Source organism: Lepidochelys kempii, chromosome 2 (assembly GCF_965140265.1).
Source record: "Lepidochelys kempii isolate rLepKem1 chromosome 2, rLepKem1.hap2, whole genome shotgun sequence".
NCBI lineage: Eukaryota > Metazoa > Chordata > Testudines > Cheloniidae > Lepidochelys > Lepidochelys kempii.
Genome location: NC_133257.1, coordinates 110,266,864 through 110,287,727, shown reverse-complemented (window position 1 = coordinate 110,287,727; position 20,864 = coordinate 110,266,864). Strand labels below are relative to the sequence as shown.

The following is a 20,864-nucleotide window of genomic DNA, read 5'->3' as shown; positions in this document are numbered from 1 at the left end:
TAGCGAAGTCAGTACAAACTAAAATTTCATAAAATTACTTGTTTATACTGCTCTATATACACTGAAATATAAGCATAATATTTATATTCCAATTTATTTATTTTATAATTATATGGTAAAAATGAGAAAGTAAGCAATTTTTCAGTAATAGTGTGTTATGATACTTTTGTATTATTATGTCTTATTTTGTAAGCAAGCAGTGTTTAAGTGAGGTGAAACTTGGGGTACGCAAGTCAAATCAGACTCCAGAAAAGGGTACAATAGTCTGGAAAGGTTGAGAACCACTGTCCTAGTTGTTCTGAATGAGGAAAACCTAAATCAAAAACTGTTTTCCTTTAAAATCCTGTTTTTTGAAAATGGGTTTTAAACTAGGTACCAGTCTTATATACATAAATATTTATAATGATAGGTTTCAGAGTAGCAGCCATGTTAGTCTGTATTTGCAAAAAGAAAAGGAGTAATTGTGGCACCTTCATCCGATGAAGTGAGCTGTAGCTCACGAAAGCTTATGCTCAAATAAATTTGTTAGTCTCTCAGGTGCCACAAGTACTCCTTTTCTATTTATAATGATGTTGTACAAAGGAAATAAATTTTAAAAATTAATAGTTTGTTCAAACCTGATACCCACGCTCTCAGTCCAGAAAGTAAAAAAAGTTAACTAAATCAATAAAATCCTGCATCAGGCTAGATCTTCTACACTCTACAATTATTCAAATAAAAACATATACAGATTCATCTGGCACAGAAGAATCAAATATACAACTAACAAGTTCTTTTTGTATCAACAAAAACTGAATATTCAATTCCCACCCAAACAATATATCCTGCCCCAAAATATCATTCTGCTCCTTTAACAGATTGTAAATAAGTGCAGTATAATTTACCTTTGGTATATTGGATACTATTTCATAGGTCACACCACAGGAATAAAATATATTTTTCAAGGATATTCTCCTTTTCAGACTCTGGGTAAAACTCTAGAAATATAAAAGAATTTTAAATTACTGTATCCACAATGGTAATTTTTAGCATATAATTTTATTATTTTGCATATTTTAACGGTAAAAGAAAAAACACCCCTCTTAACATTTGTAAGTTCATTAATATTTTGATGCTTCTTCCTAGCATGAAGCAGTCACGTGTTTCTACACTTATGGGCCCAGCTTCCCTAAGCTGCAATTTGCCTTGCAATTTGTGTAGTTTTTTACATTTGTGCAAAATATAAATTGTGAGTATAAACTGCAACCAAATGAGAATAGTAGCATTTTACACCTTCTTTCACAGGCATAAATGACTACACAATGAATAGGGAAACTGAGAATCAGATCACAATATATTTATTGTATGGATGTCAATCTCTCTCATTCTCTGGACCATAGGCTGCAAAATAACTTGGAAAATTTGTCTTCGACCATGTCTCTAGGACGATGAAGAGAAAGTTACTCACCTTGTGCAGTAACAATGGTTAAAGCTCCCTGCTTAGAGAAGAAAGGGGGTGAGTGGGCAACAGTGGCAAGAGACTTACCTTGTGCAGTAATGCTGGGTCTTCAAAATGCGTGTCCCTATGGGTGCTCCACTGTAGATGTGTGTGCGCTCCTGCACTGTCAATCAGAGAATTTCAATAGCAGCACGCATGGCTCCCCACCTGCCATGAGGCTGGCCAGCATGTGCGGGCATTTCTCCTTCAGTTCCTTCTCTACCGCAGAGTCAACCAGTGGAACTCTGAAGTAGAGGGGAGGAGGGAGGGTCATGGAGCACCCATAGGGGGACACATCTTGAAGAACCATCGTTACTACACAAGGTGAGTAACTTCCTCTTCTTTGAGTAGCATCCCTATAGGTGCTCCAGGGCTGGAGAACCCACAGAAAAAAAATCATAGAATATCAGGGTTGGAAGGGACCTCTGGAGGTCATCTAGTCCAACCCCCTGCTCAAAGCAGGACCAATTCCCAATTAAATCATCCCAGCCAGGGCTTTGTCAAGCCTGACCTTAAAAACTTCTAAGGAAGGAGATTCTACCACCTCCCTAGGTAACGCATTCCAGTGTTTCACCACCCTCCTAGTGAAGAAGTTTTTCCTAACATCAAACCTAAACCTCCCCCACTGCAACTTGAGACCATTACTCCTTGTCCTGTCCTCTTCTACCACTGAGAATAGTCTAGAACCATCCTCTCTGGAACCACCTCTCAGGTAGTTGAAAGCAGCTATCAAATCCCCCCTCATTCTTCTCTTCTGCAGACTAAACAATCCCAGTTCTCTCAGCCTCTCCTCATAACTCATGTGTTCCAGACCCCTAATCATTTTTGTTGCCCTTTGCTGGACTCTCTCCAATTTATCCACATCCTTCTTGTAGTGTGGGGCCCAAAACTGGACAAAGTACTCCAGATGAGGCCTCACCAATGTTGAATAGAGGGGGACGATCACGTCCCTCAATCTGCTCGCTATGCCCCTACTTATACATCCCAAAATGCCATTGGCCTTCTTGGCAACAAGGGCACACTGCTGACTCATATCCAGCTTCTCGTCCACTGTCACCCCTAGGTCCTTTTCCGCAGAACTGCTGCCTAGCCATTCGGTCCCTAGTCTGTAGCTGTGCATTGGGTTCTTCTGTCCTAAGTGCAGGACCCTGCACTTATCCTTATTGAACCTCATCAGATTTCTTTTGGCCCAATCCTCCAATTTGTCTAGGTCCCTCTGTATCCTATCCCTGCCCTCCAGCGTATCTACCACTCCTCCCAGTTTAGTATCATCCGCAAATTTGCTGAGAGTGCAATCCACACCATCCTCCAGATCATTTATGAAGATATTGAACAAAACCGGCCCCAGGACCGACCCCTGGGGCACTCCACTTGACACCGGCTGCCAACTAGACATGGAGCCATTGATCACTACCCGTTGAGCCCGACAATCTAGCCAACTTTCTACCCACCTTATAGTGCATTCATCCAGCCCATACTTCTTTAACTTGCTGACACGAATACTGTGGGAGACCGTGCCAAAAGCTTTGCTAAAGTCAAGAAACACTACATCCACTGCTTTCCCTTCATCCACAGAACCAGTAATCTCATCATAAAAGGCGATTAGATTAGTCAGGCATGACCTTCCCTTGGTGAATCCATGCTGACTGTTCCTAATCACTTTCCTCTCATGTAAGTGCTTCAGGATTGATTCTTTGAGGACCTGCTCTATGATTTTTCCAGGGACTGAGGTGAGGCTGACTGTCTTGTAGTTCCCAGGATCATCCTCCTTCCCTTTTTTAAAGATTGGCACTACATTAGCCTTTTTCCAGTCATCTGGGACTTCCCCCGTTCGCCACGAGTTTTCAAAGATAATGGCCAATGGCTCTGCAATCACAGCCGCCAATTCCTTTAGCACTCTCGGATGCAACTCATCTGGCCCCATGGACTTGTGCACGTCCAGCTTTTCTTAGCCCTGGTCTACACTAGGACTTTAGGTCGAATTTAGCAACGTTAAATCGATTTAAACCTACACCCGTCCACACAGTGAAGCCCTTTATTTCGACTTAAAGGGCTCTTAAAATCGATTTCCTTACTCCACCCCTGACAAGTGGATTAGCGCTTAAATCGACGTTCCCAGCTCGAATTTGGGGTACTGTGGACACAATTCGATGGTATTGGCCTCCGGGAGCTACCCCAGAGTGCTCCATTCTGACCGCTCTGGACAGCACTCTCAACTCAGATGCACTGGCCAGGTAGACAGGAAAAGAACCGCAAACTTTTGAATCTCATTTCCTGTTTGGCCAGCGTGGCAAGCTGCAGGTGACCATGCAGAGCTCATCAGCACAGGTGACCATGATGGAGTCCCAGAATCGCAAAAGAGCTCCAGCATGGACCGAACGGGAGGTACGGGATCTGATCGCTGTTTGGGGAGAGGAATCCGTGCTATTAGAACTCCGTTCCAGTTTTCGAAATGCCAAAACCTTTGTCAAAATCTCCCAGGGCATGAAGGACAGAGGCCATAACAGGGACCCGAAGCAGTGCCGCGTGAAACTGAAGGAGCTGAGGCAAGCCTACCAGAAAACCAGAGAGGCGAACAGCCGCTCTGGGTCAGAGCCCCAAACATGCCGCTTCTATGATGAGCTGCATGCCATTTTAGGGGGTTCAGCCACCACTACCCCAGCCGTGTTGTTTGACTCCTTCAATGGAGATGGAGGCAATACGGAAGCAGGTTTTGGGGACGAAGAAGATGATGATGAGGAGGAGGTTGTAGATAGCTCACAGCAAGCAAGCGGAGAAACCGGTTTTCCCGACAGCCAGGAACTGTTTCTCACCCTAGACCTGGAGCCAGTACCCCCCGAACCCACCCAAGGCTGCCTCCTGGACCCAGCAGGCGGAGAAGGGACCTCTGGTGAGTGTACCTTTTAAAATGCTATACATGGTTTAAAAGCAAGCATGTGAAAGGATTACTTTGCCCTGGCATTTGCGGTTCTCCTAGATGTAGTCCTAAAGCCTTTGCAAAAGGTTTCTGGGGAGGGCAGCCTTATTTCGTCCTTCATGGTAGGACACTTTATCAATCCAGGCCAGTAACACATACTCGGGAATCACTGTAGAACAAAGCATTGCAGTGTATGTTTGCTGGCATTCAACCAAAATCCGTTCTTTCTCTCTCTGTGTTATCCTCAGGAGAGTGAGATATAATTCATGGTCACCTGGTTGAAATAGGGTGCTTTTCTTCAGGGACACTCAGTATAGCCCATTCCTGCTGGGCTGTTTGCCTGTGGCTGAACAGAAATGTTCCCCGCTGTTAGCCACAGGGAGGGGGGAAGGTTGAGGGGGTAGTCACGCGGTGGGAGGAGGCAAAATGCGACCTTGTAACGAAAGCACATGTGCTATGTATGTAATGTTAACAGCAAGGTTTACCCTGAAAGAGTGTAGCCACTGTTTTATAAAATGTGTCTTTTTAAATACCGCTGTCCCTTTTTTTTTCTCCACCAGCTGCATGTGTTTCAATGATCACAGGATCTTCTCCTTCCCAGAGGCTAGTGAAGCTTAGAAAGAAAAAAAAACGCACTCGCGATGAAATGTTCTCCAAGCTCATGCTGTCCTCCCACACTGACAGAGCACAGACGAATGCGTGGAGGCAAATAATGTCAGAGTGCAGGAAAACACAAAATGACCGGGAGGAGAGGTGGAGGGCTGAAGAGAGTAAGTGGCGGGCTGAAGACAGGGCTGAAGCTCAAATGTGGCGGCAGCGTGATGAGAGGAGGCAGGATTCAATGCTGAGGCTGCTGCAGGACCAAACCAGAATGCTCCAGTGTATGGTTGAGCTGCAGCAAAGGCAGCTGGAGCACAGACTGCCACTGCTGCCCCTCTGTAACCAACCGCCCTCCTCCCCAAGTTCCATAGCCTCCACACCCAGACGCCCAAGAACGCGGTGGGGGGGCCTCCGGCCAACCAGCCACTCCACCACAGAGGATTGCCCAAAAAAAAGAAGGCTGTCATTCAATAAATTTTAAAGTTGTAAACTTTTAAAGTGCTGTGCTTAAAGTGCTGTGTGGCATTTTCCTTCCCTCCTCCACCACCCCTCCTGGGATACCTTGGTAGTCATCTCCCTATTTGTGTGATGAATGAATAACGAATGCATGACTGTGAAGCAGCAATGACTTTATTGCCTCTGCAAGCGGTGATTAAAGGGAGGAGGGGAGGGTGGTTAGCTTACAGGGAAGTAGAGTGAACCAAGGGGCGGGGGGTTTCATCAAGGAGAAACAAACAGAACTTTCACAGCGTAGCCTGGCCAGTCATGAAACTGGTTTTCAAAGCTTCTCTGATGCGTACCGCGCCCTCCTGTGCTCTTCTAACCGCCCTGGTGTCTGGCTGCGCGTAACCAGCAGCCAGGCGATTTGCCTCAGCCTCCCACCCCGCCATAAACGTCTCCCCCTTACTCTCACAGATATTGTGGAGCACACAGCAAGCAGTAATAACAGTGGGAATATTGGTTCCGCTGAGGTCTAAGCGAGTCAGTAAACTGCGCCAGCGCGCCTTTAAACGTCCAAATGCACATTCTACCACCATTCTGCACTTGCTCAGCCTGTAGTTGAACAGCTCCTGACTACTGTCCAGGCTGCCTGTGTACGGCTTCATGAGCCATGGCATTAAGGGGTAGGCTGGGTCCCCAAGGATACATATAGGCATTTCAACATCCCCAACAGTTATTTTCTGGTCTGGGAAGAAAGTCCCTTCCTGCAGCTTTTGAAACAGACCAGAGTTCCTGAAGATGCGAGCGTCATGCACCTTTCCCGGCCATCCCACGTTGATGTTGGTGAAACGTCCCTTGTGATCCACCAGAGCTTGCAGCACTATCGAAAAGTACCCCTTGCGGTTTATGTACTCGGCGGCTTGGTGCTCCGGTGCCAAGATAGGGATATGGGTTCCGTCTATAGCCCCACCACAGTTAAGGAATCCCATTGCAGCAAAGCCATCCACTATGACCTGCACATTTCCCAGGGTCACTACCCTTGATATCAGCAGATCTTTGATTGCGTGAGCTACTTGCATCACAGCAGCCCCCACAGTAGATTTGCCCACTCCAAATTGATTCCCAACTGACCGGTAGCTGTCTGGCGTTGCAAGCTTCCACAGGGCTATCGCCACTCGCTTCTCAACTGTGAGGGCTGCTCTCATCCTGGTATTCATGCGCTTCAGGGCAGGGGAAAGCAAGTCACAAAGTTCCATGAAAGTGCCCTTACGCATGCGAAAGTTTCGCAGCCACTGGGAATCGTCCCAGACCTGCAACACTATGCGGTCCCACCAGTCTGTGCTTGTTTCCCGAGCCCAGAATCGGCGTTCCACAGCATGAACCTGCCCCATTAGCACCATGATGCATGCATTGGCAGGGCCCATGCTTTCAGAGAAATCTGTGTCCATGTCCTGATCACTCACGGGACCGCGCTGACGTCGCCTCCTCGCCCGGTATCGCGTTGCCATGTTCTAGTGCTGAATATACTGCTGGATAATGCGTGTGGTGGTTGATGTGCTCCTAATTGCCAAAATGAGCTCAGCGGCCTCCATGCTTGCCTTGGTATGGCGTCCGCACAGAAAAAAGGTGCGGAACGATTGTCTGCCGTTGCTCTGACGGAGGGAGGGGTGACTGACGACACGGCTTACAGGGTTGGCTTCAGGGAGCTAAAATCAACAAAGGGTGTGCCTGTACATCAAGGAGTATTTCAGGCAGGACTGCACGGAGGGTTCCAATAAGAAATGGTGCACCAAAGTTATCGTTGTTATTGGAACAAGGAGGTTAGCCTGGCCTCTGATTGATACATGGCTAGATTAACCTCGCTGCGCCTTCTCTGTGACTGACTGCAGTGTGATCTAGACAGGGGAGGAGGAAAATGAGTACAAAACAAATCTGGTCTATTTCTTGTTCTGACCCACTCCATCTATCCTTTACATCTTTGGCTGGCAGCAGACGGTGCAGAAGGACTGCATGCCATCCACATCTCATGGCTGCTTGGCAGAAGATGGTACAGTACGACTGCTAGCCATCTTCATCTCTTGCCTGCCTGGCATAAGATGGTACAATACGACTGCTAGCAATCCTCATCTCTTGCCTGCCTGGCAGAAGATGGTACAGTACGACTGCTAGCAGTCCGTATCGCCTGCCCGCTCACCATAAGACGGTTCAATAGGACTGCAGGACTAAAGAGAATGACCTGGTCAAGTCACTCCAAATTTAGTCCCTGCGCCCATGTCTGCCCAGGCGCTCCCAGCCGACGTGGCCAGGAGCACCTCGGACACGACGAGGACGACTACCAATCGTATTGCACCGTCTGCTGCCACAAGGCAAGGGGTTGCTGCTACTGTGTAGCAATGCCGTACCGCGTCTGCCAGCATCCAGGAGACATAGGGTGACGGTTACCTGAGCGGGCTCCATGCTTGCCGTGGTATGGCGTCTGCACAGGTAACTCAGGAAAAAAGGCGCGAAATGATTGTCTGCCCTTGCTTTCACGGGGGGAGGGAGGGTGGGAACGGGAGCCTGACGATATGTACCCAGAACCACCCGCGACAATGTTTTAGCCCCATCAGGCATTGGGATATCAACCCAGAATTCCAATGGGCAGCGGAGACTGCGGGAACTGTGGGATAGCTACCCACAGTGCAACGCTCCGGAAATCGACGCTTGCCTCGGTACTGTGGAAGCGCTCCGCCGAGTTAATGCACTTAATGCACTTAGAGCATTTTCTGTGGGGACACACACACTCGAATATATAAAACCGATTTCAAAAAAACCGACTTCTATAAATTCGACCTAATTTCGTAGTGTAGACATACCCTAAATAGTCCCTAACCACCTCTTTCTCCACAGAGGGCTGGCCATCTACTCCCGATGTTTTGATGCCCAGCGCAGCAGTCTGGGAGCTGACCTTGTTAGTGAAGACAGAGGCAAAAAAAGCACTGAGTACATTAGTTTTTTCCACATCCTCTGTCACTAGGTTGCCTCCCTCATTCAGTAAGGGGCCCACACTTTCCTTGGCTTTCTTCTTGTTGCCAACATACCTAAAGAAACCCTTCTTGTTACTCTTGACATCTCTTGCTAGCTGCAGCTCCAGGTGCGATTTGGCCCTCCTGATTTCATTCCTACATGCCCGAGCAATATTTTTATATTCTTCCCGGCTCATATGTCCAACCTTCCACTTCTTGTAAGCTTCTTTTTTATGTTTAAGATCCGCTAGGATTTCACCGTTAAGCCAAGCTGGTCGCCTGCCATATTTACTATTCTTTCGACTCATCGGGATGGTTTGTCCCTGTAACCTCAACAGGGATTCCTTGAAATACAGCCAGCTCTCCTGGACTCCTTTCCCCTTCATGTTAGTCCCCCAGGGGATCCTACCCATCCCTTCCCTGAGGGAGTCGAAGTCTGCTTTCCTGAAGTCCAGGGTCCGTATCCTGCTGCTTACCTTTCTTCCCTGTGTCAGGATCCTGAACTCAACCAACTCATGGTCACTGCCTCCCAGATTCCCATCCACTTTTGCTTCCCCCACTAATTCTTCCCGGTTTGTGAGCAGCAGGTCAAGAAAAGCTCCCCCCGCAGTTGGCTCCTCTAGCACTTGCACCAGGAAATTGTCTCCTACGCTTTCAAAAAATTTCCTGGATTGTCTATGCACCGCTGTATTGCTCTCCCAGCAGATATCAAGAAAATTAAAGTCACCCATGAGAACCAGAGCGTGCGATCTAGTAGCTTCTGCGAGTTGCTGGAAGTTGCCCCCTGGTCTGGTGGTCTATAGCAGACTCCCACCACTACATCATTCTTGTTGCTCACACTTCTTAACTTAATCCAGAGACACTCAGGTTTTTCTGCAGTTTCGTACCGGAGCTCTGAGCAGTCATACTGCTCCCTTACATACAGTGCTACTCCCCCACCTTTTCTGCCCTGCCTGTCCTTCCTGAACAGTTTATAACCATCCATGACAGTACTCCAGTCATGTGAGTTATCCCACCAAGGGATAATCAGGGGGTGCTTAGCACCCACTGGCTGCCAGCTTCTCGCCCTGCCGATCAACTCCTCTCCCTCAGCACCTCCCACCCACTGCGATCAGCTGTTCCGCAGCATGTAGGAGGTGCTGGGTCGGGGGAGAGAGGGGACAAGGTGTGCTCAGGGGAGGGGGCAGAACTGGGGGGGGGAAGGTGGGGCAGGGATGGAGGCTTGGGAGAAGGTGGGGCAGAAAAGGCGGGGAAAGGGGTCGGGTGGGGGCAGAGCAGGGGGTTGAGCACCCCCTGGGCCCGGAGGAAGCTGGCGCCTGTGGTACAGAGGCCCTGAACTGGGCGTCTGAAGGCAAATCACTCACAATGGCATAATGTTCTGTGCAGATGCCCATGTAGCTGCTCTGCATATCTCTGATATGGGGATACCCTTAGAAAGGATAAGCAACAAGGAGCCTGACCTTGTGGAATGTGTGCATACTGAAGATAGGTGTGTTACCCCCTGCAATTGGTAGCAGAGTTTAATACAGCCAGATACCCACATGGAGAGCCTCTGAGCTGACAACGCTGTACCTTTTGTCCTATCCACAACTGAAAGGAAGAGCCTCGGAGATTTTCTGAAGGCCTTTGTCCTAAGTAGAAGGCTACGGCTCTCCACACATTGTGTGTATTGAGGATGGTCCCTCTGTTATCCGTATGAGGTTTTGGGTAGAATTTTGGGAGCTAAATGAGTTGATTCATGTGAAATGCAGAAATTATTTTGGAAGTGAACTTTGGGTGTGGTCTGAGTGTAAAAGGGGGATGTGCTATCAAAGCTGCTATGTCCCCTATCCTTCTGGCAGAAGTGATGGCGAGGAGGAAAGGTGAGCAATTGTTGCCAAGTGAACCTTCAGCAAGCTAACAGAGAGACCCAATTTCTTTAAGGGTAACAGATAGTCCAGAATCACCAGTAAGGTGGCTGAATTAGTGGAGACATCCTTGGGTTGGCACCATGTCTGGAATCTCTTCCATTTCTGTAGGTAGGTGCAACAAGTAGCACCCTTCCTACTGTGCAACAGTACCTCCTGTACTTCCTCTGAGCAGGATGTCTCTGTGCTGGAACCACAAAGGAGCCACTCTTTGAGATGCAGGACTCGTTCTATGACAGGAAGCAGGGAGTGATCAGTAGGGTCATCGGTGAACACACCAGCTGAAACAGGTAAGGGTACCATGTCTGTCTGGGCCAGGTGGGGGCAATCAGAATGTCCTTTGCTTTTTCCTTTTTTACCTTCAACAGGTCCTTTACCAAGAGAGGGAATGAAGAAAAGGCGTAAAGAATGCCACTGTCCCAAGGGAGAAGGAGAGCATCTCCCCTGGAGTGTTGTCCGATCCCCACTCTGGAGCAGTACCGCACACATTTCTTGGTCTGATAGGTAGCGAACGAGTCTGGCAACCCGCACTGCCAGAATATATTGTGTAGAATGGTTGGTTCTACTTCCCATTTGTGGCAGAGGAGGAACTTGTGGCTGAGACTGTCAGCCGTTGTGTTGTGTATTCCCAGTAGGTAGGCCTCTGATAATAGGACATTGTAGGAGATGCACCAATTCCATAGCTTCAGAGGTTCTTGTGCATAAGAAATGAGACCTGGTACCTCCTTACCAGTTTATGTAGTACCTAACAGGCCATGTTGTCCATCATGACCTTCATATGTGTGTCCTTGATCAGCAGGAGGAAGTGAGCACAAGAATTTCAGACTGCTCTGAGCTCTAGCAGATTGATGTGGAGATATTTCTCTGATGGGAACCATTTGCCATGAACAGTGTGACCACTGAGATGCGCTCCCCAGCCTATGGGGGATGCCTCGGTGGTCAGAAGAAGAGATGGGGAAGACTGAGCGAATGGGATCTCCATGCAAATGTTCATTGGGTCCTTCCACCAGTTTAAGGATTGTTTGACTACTGTCAGGAGCTTGTTTATATTGTCTTTGTTTGGTCTGTACACAGAGGTAAACCATGCTTGGAGGCACTTCATGTGTAGTCTACCATGACAATGACTGATGTGCCCGCAGCCATGTGTCCCAGAAGCTGAAGACAGTGTCCTGACGAGATTTGATGCCTGGACCGTACTGTCTCTATCAATGAGGAGAGACTGAGAAATCTGTGATGTTGTAGGAGCACCGTCATTTGAATGGAGTCGAGGTTGACTCCTATAAACTCTAGCTTTTGAACCGGTGTCAAGGTTGATTTTTGTTTGTTGATATGTAGGCCCAGTGTTAGCAATAAGTCTTGTGTGGTCTGAGTGACCTGTGAAGGATTGTGTCCTGAGAAGGCAATTGTCCAGGTAGGGAAAAATCTTAATAACCTGAGAACGTAGATAGGCCACTCCTAGTGAAAGGACCTTGGAGAATACCCTGTGTGTGTGTGTGTGGGGGGGGGGGGGGCGAGCGATGAAAGGCCAAAAGGGAGTATTCTGTACTGGTAGTGGTCCTGGCCTAGTGTGAACCTGAGATAATGACGGTGTCTCAGTATGATAGAAATGGGAAAGTATGCATCTTGAAGGTCGAGGGCTGAGAACCAGTCTCCTTTTTCTAACACTGGGATAATCACTGACAGCGTAACCTTCTTGAATTTCTGTGCTTTGACATACCTGTTGAGCACTCTGAGGTCCACTATAGGTCTCCAATCTCCATTTTTCTTCAGTATCAGGAAGTAACGAGAGTAGAAGCCTTTGCCCCTGAGTTGTGTGGGTACGCTGAGATGATTCACCTCTTGGTGTAGTAGAATCTTGTGAGAAGGGTCCTTGAAGAGGGACGGGGAAGGGTGTTTGGGAGCGGGAAGGAAGGAAAAGTGGATGACATATCCATTCTGGACAATTTCCAGCACCAGCTTTTCGGAGGTTATCCATTCCTAGCTGCTGCGGAATGGGGAAAGGCAATCGCTGAAAGAAGGAGGGGGGTTTCCCAAGGTGAGATTGTAAGGAGCATTCTCTTGGTTCTCGAACAACTCATCAAAAGTGTCGCTTTGAAATTGAGGGCTGAGACAAGGGTGGTGGTGGCCCTGATTATTTGAACTTAGAGAATTTTGATTTATTTCTCTGTGGCTCGTACGATCTCTGCAACAAGTATTGAGGCACGTATTATGATGATCTCAGCTTGAACTGTGATTGAGGACTGTATTTTCTTTTGTAGGCTGTTGGGTATATCCCCCAGGGATCTCAGAGTTGCTCAACAATCCTTTAGTGTGTGGAGGGATGCATCTGTCTTCTCAGCGAATAGCTTTGTTCCCTCCTTCGGGAAGCTGGGCAAATGGAGCCAAGAGGTCCTCCTCATAACCACCGCTGTGAAGATTGAGTGCGTTGCCATGTCGGCCACAGCCAGTGCACACTGCAGAGACATTTTTGCCACTAGCTGGCCTTCGTTAATGATAGCCATGAATTGGTCTTTGTATGCATCCAGAAGCTGCTCAATAAATTTTTAAATTTAAAATTTTTAAATAAAATTTTTTTAATAAATGTTTAATTTTGCATAGTTCTGATAATCATATTTGGCTAGTAAGGCCTAATAGTTCGCTACCCAAAACTGGAAGAACAGGTTTTTCTGCCGAACAGATCCAAGGGCTTCCCATCTCAGTCATATGGCGTAGACTTAAACTGGTATTGGGGAAACCTCAAATTGACTGCATCCACTATGATGGAATTTGGAGGTGGATGGGTGAACAAAAATCACGCACCTTCGCTGGCTCACAGTACTTTTTGTCTGGCTGCTTGCATGTCGGTGGGATGGATGCCGGGGTCTGCCATATGACCCTAGCAGGATCTAGAAGTGCCTTATGGAGGGCTACCCTGGTGGAGGTGGAAGAAAGTCCACCAGTTTATGATGAGGTTCAGACACCATGTAGTTGCACTTGTAGGGCTTCAGTCACTCTTTGAATTAGGTCCTGGAATGACCTAAAGTCACCTGCCAGAGATGGTGAGGGGGAGACCCACCGCCTCATCAGGTGACGATAATGAGAGGTGGGCTTGAGGAGACTCTTCCTTTCCCACCTCCACTTCCCGTTCTTCCTCCAAGAATTCAGGAGGATCTGGTGCCCTTGATGTCACTGCTGAAGGAGGACATCTCTCTACCTGTTGGTAAATCACACTAGGGGCCTGTGAGGCTTATCGTCTCTGGGCCTGCCAGGCGTCCCAGTATGGCCATTGTGGGTAGGGAGCTGGCGGCTGGAACCATGGTTGCCCACACCAAGGAGGTTGAGGGCCGGGGTGGCACCCCTGGTATCGCTTGGTGGGACTGGGGTCTGCATGGTGGGTAGGATGATTAGTGAGAACCCAGTTCCTCTGTCTCTATCTGAGTCTGAATGGGAAAGAGGCATAGCAAGGTGTGGAGATGCCATTGTGTCCACTGCTCCTGGCGAGTTCAGTACCAGGGCCCCAGCACTGGGAAGGGCCGAGTCTGGTGCATCACATACAAAGAGGTCCGATGCGCACCTGTAGTCCGCAGGTGCGGATGGTACTGGTATCAGTGCCGATGGCTGCCGGTGCTGAGGAGCTTGCACTGAGGGAGTTGGTGATGTGGATCTGGTTGAATGATCCATCAGCGCAACGCGCACCAAGATTGGTGTCAGTGACCTCACTGATGTAGCCTTCGCTGGGGCAGATCGTCTATGTTTATCATGCCCTCCTCGGTACTGGTATCTCTTTGCCTGTGCCCATCGGGTCTTTGGGTGGTCCGACTGACTCTGTTGGCTCGGTACTGTGCATGCTCTGGGTACTGACTCCAGGTGGCTTCACGCCATCGGTACAGAAGATACTGATAGAGCCAGAGAACATTTCCGGCTTGATCTGGGCTTGCTATGGTGACTCACAGACCTCTTCTTACCAGTTTTTAAATGAGCAGCTCATTTCCTTAGAATCATTTGCCCACGACATAGAAGACTGCATTGATATCTCACTCTGGTACTTTGGAAATTGAAGGACCAACTCCATCAGCAGGAGTTTTAGCCTTAACTCTCTGTCCTTCCTTGGACCTGGGTTTTAGTTGCTGGCACCAACCACACTTTTGTGGATTGTGCTTCTCCTCGAGGCAGCGAATAAATGCCTGCGCATGCTGGCTAGCCTTGTGGCAGGCGGGAAGCCGCGCGTGCACAGGATGGACTGCTACTGAAATTCTCCAATCGACAGCATGGGGGTGCACACACACCTACAGTGGAGCATGCATAAGGACACTACTCGAAGAATTATAATTTTGACTCCTAACCAGAGGCGAAAGTAAGCTGGTACGCCCCAGTATGGCATACTGACAAGCAGTAGAGGCGAGTTATATGGGCTCGTGGCTCCAGCAATATTGAGGGTCCGGGGGCCCGGCTCCACCTATGTTTGGGGCTGGGTGTCCCCCGTGGTCCCACCTGCTGCCACCCCACACCTCTACCGAGTGTCCCTGGCCCCCCCTTGCTGCCCCTGCATGCCTCCCTGAGTCCCCGGAGCAGAGCATCCCTGTCTCTCTTCTGCAGCTCCATGCTGCCTCCCTGCATCAACTGCCGCCACAGGATCCTAATGACCCCAATCCCCTACTGCCAGGGCAGGCTGTCCTTCCCCTGCCCTTTCCCCTCAGACCCTTTCATTTTCTGGCGGGACCCTCCACCAGTACAACTGCCCCTCCTGCCCACAGTCACCACTCCTGCCCCATGCTGGGCAAGGGCAGCCCCATCCCCCAGCCCCAGTGAGGCTGCAGTGAGAGGCAGCAGCAGGGGACGAGGTGCACATGTAATGGCAGTCCCACCCCCATGGCACTCACCACAGGGGAGGCGAGGGAGATTCCTGGACATTGAAAGGGGCCCTAGGAGCACGTGCAGTGCCAGTGGTGGGGGTGAGTGTGCTGCCGGGGAGCAAAGGGGACCCCTTCCCCCAGAGCTCGCTGATGCTGGCAGGGAGAGGGCTAGGGGGAGTCCTCCTCTCTGGCTCCAGTCTTGGGGCAGCCTGCCTCCCCCCCAAACTCATCCCCAGCCCTGCCCCACCCCAGAGCCCATATTCCCAGCCAGAGCCCTCATCCCCCCACACCCTAACCCTCTGCCCCAGCCCTGAGCCTCTCCAACACCCCAAACCCCTCATCTCCAGTCCCAGCCAGAGCTCTCATACCCCCTGCACCCTAAACCTTTGCCTCAGCCCTAAGCCCCCCGCCACACCCCCATCCCCAGCCACACCCCTGCATCCATCCCCAGCCACACAGCACAGCTCTCACCCCTGCACCCCCTCCCATCCCCAAACTCCCTCCCAGAACCTGCACCCCCTCCCTCTGCACCCCATCACATCCCCAAACTTCCTCCCAGAGCCTGCGCCCTGCACCCCTCCTGCACTCCAATCCCCTGCCCCAGCCCAGGGCTTGCACCCCAGACCTCCTCCCCCACCCAAACTCCCTCCCAGAGCCTTGGGCAGGTGGAGGGTGGAGTTGGGCACCACCAAATTTTCGACAAACCTGCCACCCCTGCCAGCTAGAGCCAGTGCGCCGTACCGGGGCGGACCGGCTTCCCCAGGCGGCAATTTTAAGGGCCTGGGGCTCCCAGCAGCAGCTGGAGCTCCGGGCCCTTTAAACTGCCGCCAGAGCCCCGCTGCTGGAGCCCTGGGGTAGTGGCGGTGGGGCTCGGGTGACGATTTAAAGGGCCCAGGGCTCCTGCCACCGCTACCGCCCCAGGGCCCTTTAAATCGCCGCTGTAGCCCTGATATGGTTTATATAGCAACCATAATTTTCATACTGTAGGTTGTTGGCAAAAGTATTATCTTGTTCCATGCTCTATGTGGAACCTCGATCAACACTCAGTTCTTTCATCACTAACTGAAATTTTCTCATTTAAGAGGCCATTTTAGATAAATGAGGCTTCAGAGCCAAGAAAAATAAGCCAGTTGCAAAATGGAATAATACTAGGACAAGAACAAGACAAATAAAATTAAGAGCTATATAAGCTGATGTGAACATACAAATAAAACCCATTACCTGCTTGTTGTAAATATTAGCTGCAATCCTTTTACGCAGTACTAATTCCATAGCAGCAGGATGAGTAAGTTGCACAGTGATCTTCACTATTAAGTAAATCCTCTCATTTTGTGGTGTTACCCTGTTCAAATGCACTGAATCATGGACAGAAGAGTCCCAAGCAGCAGTGGCTGAAACCTAAGTGGACAAATTGGGTAGTGAAGTAAAAGGAGAAAAAGAAAATTAATGTCAATTACTTCAATTTAAAATTTACCAGAATTTAACAAGAAATAGTAACACCATTAATGAAAGAAAAACAATAGCTGTAGTGGTCACTTCTGCTCCTAAAGTGGGTGTGTCAGGCTCTGAAAGGCCACATTGGAGCATGTGAGCCTGGTGCAGTGCAGAACCCATGTGTACCGGGGATCTATACACAGCTGCAAGCAGAGGGTTAAATTGGAGAGAGGGACCACAGATCCACTGCTACATGAATCCTCTCGTCGTCTCTTACTTGGGACTTGATCCAAAGCTCACAACTCAATTGGTATTGGATTGGGCCATAGCAGAGGGGCACACAAAGGCCTCTACATCTTCCATCCTGTGGAAGATCTTTTCCTTTTCCTTCCGCACACATCCCCACTACCACCCAGCCAAGTTATTCATCCTGGGAGCTGGTCTCAGGATATACGCCTAAATGAGATAGCATGGAAGGCAGAACAAGTCAAAATCAAGTACAACTCCAGATTTAATCTACATTTACATAGCGCCTTTCACTTTGAGTGGTCCCAAACCTTTTACAAAAAAAACGACCTACCACAGGAAAAAACCTATTACTTTAGAAATTACGGCCTTATCTAGTTTGGAAGACATTGTAGTGACTAGAGAATAAGTGAAATTATGACATCACAAGAGCCAAGAGTGTGCAAATTGAGCAACGCAGAGAGGAAAGGATTTTTAGACAGTTAAAAAGTCTTTTCCAAAAAGATTCAACATCCCCCACTTCTCCAAGGTAAGCAATGAGAGCTAAAAATTTACATTCTCTAAGATCCCAAAGATATCTTCTGCAAAATACAGGATGCACCATGCGTTCATGGTATTTCAAGGATAAAAAGCAGAAAGAGACCTAAAAAATAACCCTATCGAAAACTTTCAGGTCTTCTGTTCATGAGATAAAGCAGCAAAAAAAGTGTACAAACACTATATTTTTGAAATGCTTTACAGGTCACCTTTAAACTGAAAATATTGAATTTGGATCACTTCGTCCACCACTGAAATATAGCTAATTCTGGGGAGGATATGGCAGCTGTTTGACATCACACATCAATATAAAACAGTTTAGCACAGGAAACAAGGAACATCCTATCCAAATGAACTGCATAAAATAATTTGGGGCTATAGAATGTAATTATCAGAAACTGAATTTGTTAGCAACTCTACTCTGACGAAAACACATGACTATAGTTTTATAAATATGGGTAGTAACCTGTACGGTCTGAAGACTGAAAGAATGACCCTGGCACCAAAAATATTAACAATAAATTAACATTTATAATTAGTTTGATACTTAACTAGTAATAAGAATTAAATACATAATAAAAACACAAAGCAGAAACCAAGCATGAATTTAAGTCACAATTGCCAGGAAGGAGACTTATTAGTAATTTACCTCATCATCACTGTGTTTTATGATCAGCAGATAAAAGAACTGACTCCCATGCTCCTTTGGCAGTATTGAGTTAACTCCGGATGCATGGGGACCTACAAGCTGTTCATTGGCACTGAGGTCATCAGCTAATGAAATCAACACAAAAAGAACAAAAATGAAATAGTTAGCTCTACACAAAATGATATAAGTTAATAGAAGTTTGAATTGTTATAAAGGCCTGAATTGTTACAAAGGCCTATCAGATGATTTTGTACATCTTTCATACTGTATTAAGTGTTGGCTAATCATAACTAATATGCCAAATTGTGGGGAAGTTTGTAACCTACGCAAAAGGGGCTAGGGAAAACTAGGTTGAAACCATAATATTCATTCTCAGTTGTGACCCAAACAAAATTTCAAACTAGATTTTTAGAGGTTCATGAATTAATATATTGTGCCAGACAGGCCCTGAAATTTTTTTTTAATCTATCCATAATCAACTAGCTTTTCATATCACAACCACCGCTGAGGTATCAAGGCATCTTTAGGAGACTAGAATACTAGGATATCTGGATATTTGATTTTACACACGGGACTATATTAGGATCAGTCAAGCAAGTTTTGTAATATTCCACTGAATCAGGTAGTTCTTCCTAAACATCTTGTTTAGTCTCCTACCTGCTAACTTCCCAAAACCCTCAGATATAAAACAAATTTCAGCTAAGAGATGCCATCTCTTTTAAGAACAAACACTAAGAATTCATTTTGGTAGTCCTTTCACATGAAGAACTCGGTGACTTCACTGGGAGAAGTTTCAAATACTCTGTGTTATGAATAAAACTCTTTAATTATGCTACTAACTTGCAGTTTAAATAATCATTATTTTTGAATGAGGAGAGCAAAAACAACAACATAACTTCTCAATAGCACTTGGACAATTTTCTATCAGTGCTTTAAAGAAATATGTTCTTGCAGATAAAACTGAAGCACCTTTTGAAATTTGCACTAGATTTACCTATCTGCTGTCGATCTTAAGTTTAAACCCTGCTTCTTTTTGGGGCACTACAATGCACCAAATTTCCTCAAGTATCTTTTAGGAAAATCTCCTTCAAGTCTGTTACAATCCCTTGTTATTTGGTCCCAGTTGTAAAGTTATTCTCTGCTTACTTGCACCAATCTGTGAAATCAGAAAAAAATGATTTTGCCTTCCAAAAGCTGTACAACATAGTGGAATCAGAGGCATAACTCAAGTTTTTATTTTCCCTGCCTTTCAGGGCCACCCCTTTATTTACCAGTTGAGCTGAATTAAATTATTTCAGTAAAAACTGCATTAAAGAAATTTCCTAACCTGCAGGTACAACTTACCATTCAAATCAAGGAAAAGGACAGGTATGTGTGTTTCCATTCCTGAAGGTGGGGTCCTGGAAGTAAGAACAAACTGCTGTCAATATGGTAAAATAAATATGTAAGCTAACCCACACAGGCAGCTATCCATGCAATATTTATGTACAATGCATCCAATGATTAAAACCTTCAGACATTTTTGTGGAGAATTTAACTGAACCAGAAAAAGTTAGGATACTCAAAGTTATAGTACCCATAGATCCAGTAATTCACTCACCTATTATATACATTGTATTCCTGTATATATGACTATATATATAGCTTAAATAAAAACATTCACCATGGTGACGTGGCACATTTCAATTGTTATGGGAACCTCATCTTTAAATGACTTGTTCTCTGCATACACATTTTCAGCCTTGTTCTGGGCATACACATTGTCGTTGAATTGATATAGTTTTTTCCCCACATAGAATTAACTCATCCCTTTTTTTTTTAGGTCCAATCATAGTACCTTAAAATAAAACACTATTTGTTTATTTCAATTGTCTCATACACATAGGTGAACAGACCTTCAAGTAAGTGTGTGTGTAACTAATCACTGAAATTAAATGCCATAGCATTTATATCAATGTGTATATTTTTGGCTAATTGGTACACAATATCTAAATTGAGAAGGAAAAGTCACAGAAGCCTAGAAATCAGAGATAGGAAAAAATCTACTAGATCATCTAATCCATTCTCCTGCTAATGAAAGACTGCCTAAGTAGCACTGTACGCTATTTTCAGTCAAATAGAACAACCATTTCTTAGCCAAGTTTTTTCCAACTTAAGAAGTGTGGACTACATATAAGCCAGGTTTGATTTTGATTTTGGTTTTTTTTCCCCTTAAAGACAGTTTTAACTATCAGAGTACAAATAAAGGCCTCTGAAACTTGTGTGTGTGTGTTTGAGTGGGGAACAAACACAAACAATTGGTCCAAACATTTAAAAAAGGCAAAGTGGAATTTTAAACAGTTTTCTATAATTTGTCTTTGAGCCAACAAAATGTACATATGAAAGATTTCAACCTACAGGTAGTCTTCAGGATTATAACCACCTGAAAACAAGAGCTTAGATTTAACGTGACTGCTCAAATTGTAACTACAGGATTGTTACCTCAGAGTTTCTGTATAACAATTTAACTAGGCAACTTTTCTTTCAGATTCTGAATATATTGTGCATGCTACAACTTAGCTCAATTAAATTTTGCCAAACAGTTCTTTGCTCTTGGAGGAGGAAGTTCAGATACAGTTCCTTTTGTATCCAAAGCAAAGCATCAAACAGGAAATTTAGTGAGGAATAGTTTATATTCATATTAGGATATTACAGACTGTGGGCCTGATTCGCCACTGTTCTTCCAGCTTTACACCAATTAATGCTAGTGTAACACTGAAATACAAACAGTGGTGAATCAGACCCTCAAATGTCATCACTTAATAATTTGCTATGCACAC

The 20,864-nt window shown here is 46.6% G+C and overlaps 1 protein-coding gene across 6 annotated transcripts in view; it reads right to left on the bottom strand.

Moving 5' to 3' along the window:
• KIF13A (kinesin family member 13A) overlaps positions 1–20,864 on the bottom strand; it is a 203,823-nt gene that overhangs the window by 15,782 nt on the left and 167,177 nt on the right. For all 6 annotated transcript variants that reach the window (XM_073331927.1, XM_073331923.1, XM_073331926.1 and 3 more), the window contains 4 exons: positions 19,390–19,445; positions 18,046–18,170; positions 16,401–16,577; positions 885–977 (listed from right to left, as the gene is read on the bottom strand). In XM_073331927.1, coding sequence (XP_073188028.1) covers positions 885–977; positions 16,401–16,577; positions 18,046–18,170; positions 19,390–19,445 — 451 coding nt within the window. The remainder of the gene's footprint in view (positions 1–884; positions 978–16,400; positions 16,578–18,045; positions 18,171–19,389; positions 19,446–20,864) is intronic.